The sequence below is a fragment of the Medicago truncatula genome, chromosome 7 (genome assembly GCF_003473485.1).
Source record: "Medicago truncatula cultivar Jemalong A17 chromosome 7, MtrunA17r5.0-ANR, whole genome shotgun sequence".
NCBI classification, from domain to species: Eukaryota; Viridiplantae; Streptophyta; class Magnoliopsida; order Fabales; family Fabaceae; genus Medicago; species Medicago truncatula.
The window spans coordinates 21,683,177-21,696,918 of NC_053048.1; the positions used below are offsets into that span (position 1 = coordinate 21,683,177).

The 13,742-nt window shown below is 32.9% G+C and overlaps 1 protein-coding gene across 1 annotated transcript; it reads right to left on the bottom strand.

Annotated features, from left to right (window-relative positions):
- Positions 1–1,671: 1,671 nt before the first annotated feature.
- On the bottom strand, positions 1,672–3,031 carry LOC11438555 (albumin-1). The gene is made up of 2 exons (XM_003622487.4): positions 2,912–3,031; positions 1,672–2,282 (listed from the first exon to the last, which is right to left on the bottom strand). The coding sequence occupies exons 1-2, from the start codon at positions 2,958–2,960 to the stop codon at positions 1,894–1,896; spliced, it is 438 nt and encodes a 145-aa protein (XP_003622535.1). The 5' UTR covers positions 2,961–3,031; the 3' UTR covers positions 1,672–1,893.
- Positions 3,032–13,742: the final 10,711 nt, after the last annotated feature.

A 13,742-nucleotide genomic window follows, 5' to 3' on the forward strand; every position in this document is an offset into this window, starting at 1 on the left:
ATTATTTTCACACTTATCATTCCTCTTTCTTCTTTTATTATTATTTTATTTTTAAACAGGAAAATAATTATATCGGTCATTTAAATGTGTGAGATACGTTTTTTTTTAAGGAAAAATGTGTGAGATACTGTTATTATAGTCTTTAATAATGTTTCGCACCAAAAAAATTGACCAATTAAATAATACATTAGTTTTGAATTGACCATCTAACATATATATACTTTTCCTTACAAAAAAAAAAAAACATATATATACTTAAGGACTTTAATGTTTAATAAAACAAATATGGAAATTGATAAATATAGTGACAAGATGTATCAAGAAAATTTTAAGACAGTGTATTTATTTAATTACACACCATTATCTTCCTTTCTGACAAATAACAAATTTAATTTGCTGAAACCTTTTCTTGATAAATAGTAATGCTCAATAAAAAAAGAAGATAAATAGCAATGTTCAATAAATATTGTGAAGGACACATTCATTAAGGGATCAACTATGACTAATTGCTTATATTGATAATACTCAATCTTATGATATTAATTAACTGATAAAAACTAAAATTTACAATTTGTCAAAACCTAATGTATTTTTTTTGACAAGCTAAAATGAATTGCTAAAAAAAAAAAAACAAGTTAACATGAAATTATATTAAAGATACCAACCAAGCATTCTCCTCAGTACAAAATGTGCTAAACATAAGCGCTTTACAGTTCAATACATTATGCGCAAAACAAAAACAAAATCAGCCCACCCAAACAATCAAAAGGGTGCTGCTACCAACTTTGAAAACCTACGGATAAACTTGCAACCTTAGACGTCAGCCACCTATAGACTTCAACCTTAGACTTCAACCATGATAATGAAATAAGCTTAACCTTGTCCATCAGTTGTGTCATTGGTTTTTTAGTATTATTAAATATTCGATCATTTCTTTCATTTTAAAGGAACTAAACACGGGTAAACCTAATTAAGTGCATAAAGGAGCGGCGCACTTTAAAGCCACTGATCAAATAAGCATATTGAATAAAGTGATCATGAAGAACATTGGGGTCAACCGAAGAAAAATCCAATCAAGCACGAACCAAATATCAAAGAGAGCCAAAACTGGCACAAAATTAAGACACAAGTGGGATGTCATTTCCACCACACCGCACCCACTCACACACAAAAGATCCTCATGAGTAATTACACCACGCCTAGCCAAATTATCATTGGTAGGTAACCTATTACGTAAAAGACGTCATGCAAAAACTGAAACCTTCAACATGACATGATATTTATGTCAAAACCTAATATATTAACTATTTTTTTTTTATCAATTATATCTTCTAATTAATATTTTGTTCGTCACTCTCAATTCATTCTATATATTTTACTTCATGATAACGATGAATACATAACATCTGGGTTGAGATCCTCTTTGGGCATTAGAGATAAGGCAGTAAGTTAAAGTATTAGAACCCTAATATTGTTGTATTATTTTTTTACTCAAGCGCTCTTATGTTCTTGAAATTTTCATTCTACTAAGTCCAAATAATTTATAGAACCATTTTGTATGTTTTATCAATTCCGTGAACTCTTTCTTTGTAATGTAAAGCAAATTTCCACTTGATATCATTGTTTCTATCTTTCGCAACATATCAAAATGAATTTTAAATAATGGAATAATTAAAGCAAGTAAATATATAGGAAGAATTATAGAAAGAGAAATGAAAATCATAACATTACATTATATTACAAAGACACACCAATGCATATGCTACATTTATTGAAATTCAAATGGATATCTAACAACACCAACTGACAAGTTGGAAACAGACATTGTTTATTAAAAGTAGCTAGGATCATGTAGATTCATGATATAATGCATGGTTCATAGACATATCAAGATTAAGATGCAATCTCTACAGGCATCTTCAAGAATCCATTTCCATTAATGGAGTGAGATACAGTCTTGAGGAAGTTGTTTGTTGCAGGATTAATGAGAATCTCGAAGTAGCGTTCGGCTTCAACGTTAGAGGTAAAACACCAGCCATGTTCGATATCAGAATTAGGATAACGAGCACAGAAACTCCCATTTCCCTTCTTGATGCAATCTATGTGGGATTGACATAAGTTGGGATGTTCTTCGACCATCTTCGTAAGAGATGATCGTGGTACGCAATTACCACCAAATATTCCCCACGCGAGGCAACCACATCCGGAGCCACATACTGTTGTCTCAACTACAGTACACCATGTTGCGGCACATGCTTCTACCTTCTTCATCGGGCATATGACTGCAAATGGGAAAGTCAGTTAAAGTTGGAACAATTACATATGACAATTGATATGATAAAAATAAAAAGGGTTAATAGTGTTTTTTACCTTGTAATATATGTCATTTTCGTTTTTCGCCCCTATAAAATTTTCGGTTTGATTTGCATCCTCGTAAAAAACAAAATTTTCAGAAAACACCCCTAATAGGCCATTTTCAGAAAAAAAAATTTCAAGAAATTTTGGTTTTTGAATGACCTATTAAGGGTGTTTTTCGGATTTTTTTTTTTACGAGGATGCAAATCAAACCGAAAATTTTATAGAGGCGAAAACCGAAAATCGCATATATTATAGGAGTGAAAAACACTATTAACCCTAATACAAATTATATTAATACTGATTTTTTTAATTAGCACAGTTATGATTTTGACATATGATTCCTAAATAAGTTACATACTTAGTAGAAGAAAATAAATAAATACATACAACATATTAAATATATTTACATGTTTATTCTAATAAACATTTTACTTATGAGCATATTACTTCATTAATTTATAGTTGATTCTGATTAATTTCCCATGAGTTTTCTAACATATATAAAAAGAAATGCATGGTATATAAATGTGAGAAAAGTAGTTAAAATACACACAAATTGTTGCAAGAAAGACGGCAGCCAAAGCAAATTTAAGATAGGCCATTGTTTGATTGAAAGAAAGAACACACTAATATTGTTTGTTATGAAAAGATTAACTTCTACCCGAGTTGTATTAGTTGATTCTAGGATACAACAATTTATATAGATATCATGATAATAACGACAATAATACTCCCTTATTTTTTAATTCTTCAAATTGAAGATATGTTTGATTAATCACCATGCATATTGCGTGTCCCAACAATTTATAGAGATATATTTTTTTAAGAAATCTATAGAGATATCATGATAATAACGACAAGGCTTAATTATATTTTAGAAATTTATAGAGATATCATGATATCCTCAACATTTTTTTCCCTTAGCAAAATAGGTCATCGCTGTTAATTGTTGCTGATTGAGCAAACGGTGAAGCACGTGGATGCCACATCTGACTTTTTTTTGTTGTGTTAAATATGTTTTTAGTCCGTACTTAATTTTAATAGTTGTTTTAGTCCTTACAAAAATACCATGCACCCAGTATTAGTCTCAGTTCAATTTAAATTTGGTTAATTTATGCTTAAACTCTTAAGTTTTTTAACAATTGTAGACATGTTAAGAACATTATTTTTTTTTTGAAGAAGCCAAAATTCCTCCGCAAAAAATTATCGTAAAATTTGATTTATATGTCCAAATTTTATTACTTTTATCGTTTTCAAAAATTCATATTTAATTCGTTTAATATTTAAAAATTCTAAATTTTAGTAATTGAACCTTTCATAGTGTTCTAAACTTGTCTAAAAAAAAACGTTCAAAAGTTTAAGAATAATTAAACAAACTTTGTTTTAGCAAGGACTAAAATTAGAAGTAATTTTTTTTTGTAGGGACTAAAAAACCTACTAAAACTAGTTATGATTGTATTTTCATCATGAAAAGATATTTTTGACTAGTAATTATTCCAAAAAAAATTATCAATTCGGCAACAAAACCACTCATGCCCGACAATGCAACATAAGTCATCGATAAGATAGTGAAAATCGTGAATAATTTTGGCATTGGGATAGCCATTCCGCCCATTTTGTCAAGATAAAGAAGACGTAGTTTATCATAACTAGTTCCTGCCAAGAAAAAAGGGTAGCACCAATAAATCCATGAGATATTATTTGTAAAACGGTCTCGTTGAGCTCAATATCACTTATAGAACCAATTCCTGGAATTATGAAACCCATATGAGATACCGAAGAATAAGCTATTTTTTTTATTTTTTTTTAAATACGTTGACCAAAAGATGTTGAATCGGCATAGATTATTTGAATAGAACCTAATATCATTAACTAGGGACAAAATATTGAATGAGCGTGGGAAAATAATTCCATATTAATTTGAACCAACCCATATGCTCCCATTTCATGCAAAACTAGTGGTAGTATACAAGAGTTTAAGCATAAATTAAACAAATTTGAATTGAGCAGGAACTAATACTGAGTGCATGGTATTTTTGTAAGGACTAAAACAACGATTAAAATTAAGTAAGGACTAAACTTAAAATGCCTCAATTTTATAGGGACTAAAAACATATTTAACAAAAAAAAAAGTCATATGTGGCATCCATGTGTGCTTCACCGTTTGCTCAATCAGCAACAATTAACAGCGAGGATCTATTTTGCTAACGGAAAAAAAATGTTGGGGACCAAAAATTTAATAAAATTTAAGTAGGAACTAATGTTGAAAACACGCCGATTTATAAGGACCTAAAACATAATTAACCCCAACGACAATAATACTTCCTTATTTTTTAATTCTTAAAATTTAATATATGTTTAATTAATCACCATGCATATTGCGTGTCCCAACAATTTAGAGATATCAAAATAATAACGACAATAAGTGTCACATTTTTTTATAAAGCTGGAGCAAATGACATAAAAAAGAGTGGCTTTCAATTAAGTTAGTATCCAACTCTAATCTATCAGATGCTCATAAATATATTATTGAAAAAAGGGAAAAAAATACAAACAAAAAAAAATAAATCTGGAGGATATAAACCTAACCAGTTTATTCACAAAATGGAGATCTACCCAAACGGGTAATATGAAAATTAAAAACAACACAAGTGTATTATAATGTACTCTTAAGTAGAGGTCTAGATTGCGGTGAATGGACCAACTGTCAACACGGAGCAGATCCACGTACCATCTTCTCCCTGCAAAGCACAACAAGATAAACGCTCTTTCGAGCCGCAAAGAGCATACCAAATATGACTCTCCTTCCGACGCAGCCCAGAATTGCAACAACCATCAAAAAATATCCAGATCAACACCACGGTGCGTCCCTTATCAGACCTTGAAGAACAACGACAACCTTGAGGATGACGACGACGGTAGGCTGGGAATCCGCGCTGAAGCTTGCCACCGGAGAGGAAACCGTCTTATCTGACACATCTACTCACTCAACAATATGAATTGAACGAATCAATTAATCAGAGAGAAGCATGAGCCTATCTTTTTGAGGGATGGTGTCTGAATCGACCGCCAACGCGGACAAGATTCACGTACCAACAGCCCTTGCGACAAATCACAGCAGGCATTATCAACCTTTTTGAGCCCAACGGACCCTGCACACCAGTAATTTGAATCCATATAATACAAATACATGATATTAATAGACCAATCACAGATTGGTTGTAGAATTACATTGGTAGCAGAATCATGATGCTTGCACCAGCATAAGGTATGCTTTCTATGTTCATTGCTTCTTAAATCTCCAATTGCCTCTGTTCCAATTGCACCAATTACGTGATGCACCAACCTTGTTCACGTGTTGCACCATTCCGTAATTGAACCCTTGACGGCGACGACGGCAACCACCGTGCGGTTTGAAGCTTTTGATTGGAGCCAAGACGAAATGAAGTGGTGTAACCACCACCACCAAGCAATCACAGCAACAACACCCAATCCTTGAAACACAAACAAAACCAACGACCACCACGATTAAGGAGCAGAAGTTGTTGAAACAAACCCGTAAGGGTTTCATGAACAAATCGCAGATGACCAAATCTACAAGCACCAAGGTCGGCCCTAAGATTTTTGTTGCGCTGGACGAAACTATAAATTATGCCTTTTTAATTATTCAAATATTTTTTTTCTTACATTTTTTGTTGTAAAATATTCATTTATAATCAAAGTTATCTAAAAATATTTTTTAAATAGAATTAATCAAAACGAATTAGAAATATATATATATATAAATATATATATATATATATATATATATAGAGAGAGAGAGAGAGAGGACCACTTAAAATGAGAGGTGAGAGGAATAAACCTCAACCATTATATCAAAATCAATGGCTCACATTAAAACTCTTATTGTAGTGACTTATGTGCTTTAATATTGCTCAATTTCTCCATCATCCATCCCTTGGTTTACTCATTTCCAGTTTTCAGTTTTCTTCGTTACCGTATTCCTCTCCACTAAAATACATTTCTAATGTTCTTTCATTAATTTAACAACCAAATAATTCAATTAAAAAAGTAATATGAAAATATAATATTCTAGAACATCAAAGCTTAGATAAAAAAACGAACAGGTACAACGCTGACAAACTCCGGCGGAACACCGACGATGAACTCCGGCGATTAGGAACAGGAACTTTGTCAGGTCTATTCATCTTCCGACTTCGGAATTTTTCTACGCGTTACGTTGCGGCGGTTCCGACATTGAAGTCTGATTCGATGGATTTGGAACAAAACGTCGTCGTTTCAAGCTCAGAATGAAAAAAGAAAGAAAGATTGCAGCTACCATGGAAACTTAAAATTAGGTTACTGTGTTTTGAAAGCATGACGTCACTCTCCAACCTTTTCAAAATCCTGTTTCAAATTCTCACTTTAAATTCTTCAATTCCATTCAATTGAACTCTAAATGATGTAAGCTCTATGAAAAAATCATAAGAATTGAAGCATAAAAAAGGTTAATTCTCACTTCAATTGAACTCTTAATTCCTTTTTCCAAAAAACAAAGAAAACAAGGTCTGATTTCCGTAATAGTTTTGTTAACCACTAGATCTTGGATTTAAAAAAAAAGAAAACTCATATTTTTGTCCTTATTGACAATGCTTTTACAACATAATTGAAACAAAAGATAGGAACATGGTTTTTTGTTGAAAGAATAGGAACAGGGTTTTGAATGTGCCAAAAAGTATAATTGAAAAGAAAGGGAAGAAAGAAGGGAAAATAGATGCACCGTGCAAGTTTTATGTGAAAAGTGGATCAAAGCCGTTTATTTAGATCTGACTGTCATTGTTTAGTGCTCTCACCCTCTCACAATATCCACTCCTCTCATTTGAAACATCCCCAAATAGCTAGTACTATATATAGCTACTATATATATATAGTACTAGCTACTAAGTAAAAATAATAATTTTGGTGCCCCTAAAAATTTGATGCCCTGGGCTGCCGCCCCTTAAGCCCGCCCTCAGGGCCACCCCTGACAAGCACGCCGCCGTAGAGGTTCAAACCGCAAACTATGCAATCTCCTCCAAAACCACCAATGCCATAAACGCCAGGTCAGGAAGAGGGGTGGTGCAGAGGGCCAGCGCTGCTCCTTGCACCACCAGGGAGGGGCACTACATCTGAAAGAAGGAGATTGGGGGCAGATAAGGTTACGACGGGAGAGGTGTTTTAGAGAGAGTTCCAATAAGTGTCACATTTATGAAGTCTTTGTATTTTACTTCACATTTATGAAGATGATGATAAATACATTACATATCTGTATTAATTACACTTGTTGCCCATTAACTTCATTTCTGATAACAGTTTTAAAATTTATCTATTTTTCATGTTTTATTTTTTAAATAATCTATTTTTCATGTTATTTTCTACTTTTGGTCCCTTGATATGAATTTGAAAACATAAAATCTTAAGTTCTCGTGAGCTAATCTTAGTTGGTAGGGACAATGTATAATATATGCAAGCTCTGGGGATCAAACCCCGACCACCACAAAAAAAAAAAACATCAAATCTTAAAATTCATATAAGAACATGAATGACCTCAACCATATTCATGATAGATGGCGGGCAACCACATGCTAAGCCACATACCGTAAATGGCAAAGTCAGTTAATGTTGGAACGAATACAGGCATGCGTGAAACATATGACAATTGACTTGGCATATTGGGTATATGGTTTGGTTGGACGTGGACATAGTCACAAATATAAATTAGGCTTAAATATGTAAATCGTTTATGTAAGTTCGCTTGTTTTTTGTTTTCTTCACTGTATTATTTTTATTCTAAAACAACCCCTGCAAGTTAATAACTTTTTGATTTTCGTCCCTCCCGTCAACTTTTGTTACAAAAACGCCAAAGTGTCTAACGGCGGCTGACGTGGCGAAGGATGATGTGGCAAAAAAGTCTTATGTGTCGTGACAAATGATCCTTAACTATATTACAAGGACCAAAACCAAAAACGAAAAGGTACAAAGTGACGAAATTAAAAACACATAAATAACAAAATTTGAAATTTAAAACTCTTGCTGTTTCCATCTTCTTCCTCTCTCTCTGCGTGTTTTAGGGACCAATTCCAAAAACGAAAATTACAAGTGGGACTAATTGGAAAAAATGAAAATGATTGATAATATTTGCAGATTTCATTCATCTTCTTCATCCTTTTCTCATCTTTTGTCATCTTAACTTAGAAAATCCATCCTTTTTCAATCGTAACCCAGAAAAATTCCTCCTTCTCGAATCTTCATCTTCAAAACTAAATTCATCGGTCACCAAGAAATCATCAAACTCACATTTTCTTTAATCCCTCGCTACTATTTTCAATCGCAAACAATACATCCACACCACATTAATAAATTCTATTGAAGTGAAGCACAACTTGTAACTCCATAACCCTCAAATTACTTCAATTCCAATTTTTTACGAACCAAAAGCCATTCCAACTTGCTCCAGATCTTGCTTCGATTGCTGTAAATCATGACACAATTTCTTCTTCACTTGGAAACATAAAATCTGCTCTTTGTAGCTTAAAACTCATGCAAAATCATCTGAACTCAACTAAAAGTGGGCAAAAACTACTAACAAAATGATGTATGACCTAGTGTCATCAACTACTACTTTTTTCCCTAAGCTATCATTTTCTTTACAAATAAAAGCACATACAGAACAACAAACAAGGAAAAATAAATTTTTAGAGTTTGAAGAACACTACCTTGTTGTGTGTTACTAACTTAAACTTGGAATGCTTCTTGTGCAATTGTCTTAAATTTACCATCACTGACATAGGGCTTTGTAGGCAAAACAAGTCTTCTTCCAACAAAATGGCAACAAATATCAGTTTGGAAGGAGATATTGTGAATGCTCTACCAATTGTAGATCATATCTACAAGGAAGATTCAGAAAAGAGCTAGGACAAATACAGAAAGAGCAAGCACAAAGCCGATCTGGTGTAATTGGTGTAATTTGGGAAGAATTGGAAAACTGGAGAGAGAGGAATTAGAGACAGAGAGAGGAAGAAGATGAAAAAATGGGTTTTAAATTTCAAATTTTGTAAGTTCACATTTTTTAATTTCATCTCTCTGTTCTTTTTTGGTTTTGGATTTGGTCCCTGTAATATAATAGGGATAATCTATAAGGCTACATACGCAACCAATGCCATGTCAATGATTGCCACGTCATGCGCCATTAGACACTTTCGCGTTTTTTTAACAGAAGTTGACGGGGGGATGAAAATCAAAAAGTTATTAACTTGCAAGGGTTGTTTTAGAACAAAAAAAGATTCAAGGACGAAAATCAAAAACACGCGAATTTACAGGGACGATTTATATATTTAAGCCTATAAATTATTGGTATGCACGAAAAAATAATATAAGAAAAACGAATTAAATAATATAAATTTTCAAATAATTAATATGTGTCAACTAAGCAAATGAGTTCAAGTAGTTAATTAACTCATCAAATACAAATTGTTCAAAATAAGCAAATGAGTTCAAGTAGTTAATTAACTCATCAAATACAAATTGTTCAAAAGAACTTGAGTTTGATTGGGAGGATTACCACCAAGTTAAGGAGCTTAAAATAAAAATAAAAATAAGTTTTATATTAAAAATATAACTCTTTTTTAAGAAATATATCAAGATTATAACTTTTGAAACTTTTAAGACAATGAATGCACAAAAACTTTTAAATTTGGCTTTTTAACTTATGTCTCAAAGACACAAGTTAGCATTACCCTATATATATTTTTTGACAAACTGATTTTTTTTCGCTCTTTTTATTGCGCTAATGTCTGAAAATTATGACTGATATTTTTTTTATTAAATTTTGATTTTGATTAAAAGTGAAAATATAAATATTTTTTGCTTTCAAATTATAACAAATCCAACTAACTAACCCACTTGGGTTGGCCTGGTGGTACTGACTTGGGATTTAGGAGTGTGCTCCTCCTCAAGGTCTCAGGTTAGATTCTCTCTGGTGTCAATTTGGGTGGGCTAATTTAGTTTCTTCAAAAAAAAAAAAAAATCCAACTAACCATGATTATTTATTTCAATGACACCAAAAATATAATAAAAAATGTAATCTAAATTCTTGTTTTTTTTAATGGCACCAACAACAATCTTTATTTGAGAAAAAACATTATTTAAGGATGTAATTTGGATAATGAAAAGTAAGTATAAATATATTCATCTAAATTTTTGCACTTTTTAAACAATAAAAGATATAAACTAGACGTGTGTGTGTGTGTGTGTGTGTATATATATATATATATATATATATATATATATATATATATATATATGTATGTATGTATGTATGTATGTATGTATATTCATGTCGTATTTTTTGCACTTTTATTTTAATATTTGAATTTACTTTATCTATTTGTTATATGTACTATTTATTACTCTTCCTATTGGTGGTGATGCCAGACGCTTGATCTTTTGGTGGTCGATTGATTCACCTTAAATCAGTCATGTCTTCTCTTCTTGTCACGCCCTTTCTTTTTTCAGAGCTCCAGCAGGTACAATCTCCTCTCTTGAGGATCATATGGAAATTGCTTGGGTTGATTGGAATATTATTCGTATGAGTAAGGAGTCTGGCGGTTTGGGGGTGCAGCGGTTGAAGGAATTTAATCTCTATTAGGTAAATGGTATTGGAGGTGTATGGTTGACAATGAGGGTTTATGCTATAAGGTGTTGTCTTCTCGTTATTTTGAGGAGAGGGGGCGGATCATAGAGGGAGGGGTGTAACACTTCGTTTTCCCAACTTGAAATTTTTTACATAATAATCAGAGTGATCAACTTAAACAGGATGTCACAATACTTTAAAAGATAAATAGAGTAGAATTACTATTTATTCAAAACATCTCATGTCAACAATTCAAATTGCATTGCAGCGGAAAACATTCATTAAACAACGTAATGGCATAACGACCTCAACATAAACAACTTATTAAAATTCCATTATAGGTGGTTCATCAACATAAAATCATAGAAATACGTAACACATGGAAAACAAGCAAGATCCTCATCCCGTTACGTATCAGAGCGACCCTAAGACGACGCGTGAGAGAGTTAACTCACTTCAACAGCTATTCCTGGTTATCTGCACGTTACCAACGTAGAGGCAACATTCAAACAGAAGGGGTGAGATTTCACATTCAATAATAATAACTATATAATTCATCAACAGAATTTAACAACATAAACAACAACAATAAATAATATTGATACTTCACATAGTTTCTCATTAACAACTCATTAGTAATTGACAACTTGACAACAACGACAATGCGGCAACATCGACATCAATTCGACAATGCAACGACAACAACTTAATCATGCATGTGGTACCAATCAAGGCGTCAAGCCCCCAACGTATAGAGCAAATAGACTCACAGGGCATCAAGCCCCCAACTTATAGAGCAAATAGGCTCACAGGGCATCAAGCCCTCAACTTAATATGAAGGATTATACATTCAACAAGGCATCAAACCCTCGACTTTAATGAGTATGCATGGACTCAGCAACCAACAACTTTAACAATTTAGACAGCTTCGACAACTTAGACAACTTCAACAACTTATACGACTTCAACAACTTAGAACAACAACTTACAACTTAACGACTTTGACAATAACTTGCAACTTAACGATATTAATAATCAACAATAGCAATGACAACAACAATAACAACTTGCAACATAACAACATTAACACTAACAACTTGATTGATATAAACAACAATATTTCTATATCATACAATGTTCACATAATATATGTATCTCAAATTATCCAACAACAATATTTCATATTAATTCAGACTCACTGAAAGACAATACAATTATAGACAACTTTCATTCCTACCCCAAAAACCAACTCAGAACGTCACGTGCGACAAAGATCGCAAGAGCACTAAACAAGGTTGACTGCCACTGAGTAACTCGTTATGGCGAGCTACTCTACTCGTGATGGCGAGCTACTCTACTCACGATGGCGAGTTCAACAAAAGGGGTACTCGCTATGGCGAGCAAGGTACTCGTTGTGGCGAGCTAAAACTGATGACTCTCGGGAGTTTTGACATTTTTCACTCAAAAACCCCATTTTTAACTTCCCTATGCCCAATTTTGATCCAAAAACTTGCCTAATCATTTCTAAACATGTTAAGGCACTCAAAACCATATAAAACTTGAACCCAAACATTAATTCACAAAATCATAATTTTCTCACTGGACAACTCGCTATGGTGAGCGATTTACTCGCAATGGCGAGCAACAACTGGATTTACTCGCGAGGCGAATGAGGTTACTCGCTATGGCGAGCGATGACGATCTACTCTATGGGCATAACACAGATTTCAGCAAAACTCACCTAATTCCATAACTCTAACCCTAAAACTGATTCTAATTATTGTACTAAGAATAATCTAAGGTCTGAACAGTGTTTCTACATCAGTTCAACAGATTTCTACTATTAAATCAACCAATTACAACTTTTAAACCTAATTCCCAAATTCCCAAAACTACAACCTACAACCTGTTAAATTCAATTTTCAGAATCATACACTTAGAATTAGTGAAGGTTAGTCTCACCCATACCTTAGATTGATCGATGTAAGACTCTACCGCTCTCTCTCCTCTGACTCTTCTCTTCTCTTGGTTTCTCTAAAAAACTGCTTTCACGTATTCCTCTTTTTTTCTAAATTCTGACTCTTCCTTATATATATATATATATATATATCCTTAACCTACTTTATCTTATTGCCACTTAATCCACTAAACTCTTCTAATTTCCAAAACAGCCCTCAACTTAATATTATTTTATTTTCAAATCATATTCTACTAAATAGTAAAATAAATCCACTTAATAAAATAACAACACACCACATAACCATTTAAATCACATAAATAGACTCTAGACCCAATAAAATAATTAAATAAATAAATAGGGCGTTACAAGGGAAGGGGAGGGGAGGGGGGGGGGGGGGGGGGGGATGACTCTGCTTTGTGGAGGTGGTGAAAATTCGTGACATGATTGGTGTTAATGGAGGTTGTGGTTTGAGGAGAGCATTTAGATCAAAATTGGTATGGTTTTCACACCTTTTTTTGATCGAATTGTTGGGTGGGGACGGTACCTCTTCGGGAGGGGTTTAGGAGGATTTTTGACTTATCTGTTAACAAGTATATGACAGCTGTAACGCCCGTTTCGAATTATTTAATTATTTAATTGAGTCTAGAAGTTATTAAGATGAGTTTATATTATACTTATATGATATATAAGTGATTTATGGTGATTGTGATGATTTTATGTGATTTATGAGGAGTTGTGACTTATTTTATTGTT

Coding starts and splice junctions, on each gene's coding strand:
- LOC11438555 (XM_003622487.4), bottom strand. CDS start 2,960: ATGGCCTATCTTAAATTTGCTTTGGCTGCCGTCTTTCTTGCAACAATT. Junction 2,283..2,911: donor CGTCTTTCTTGCAACAATTT/GTGTGTATTTTA, acceptor TCCCATTTGCAG/TCATATGCCCGATGAAGAAG.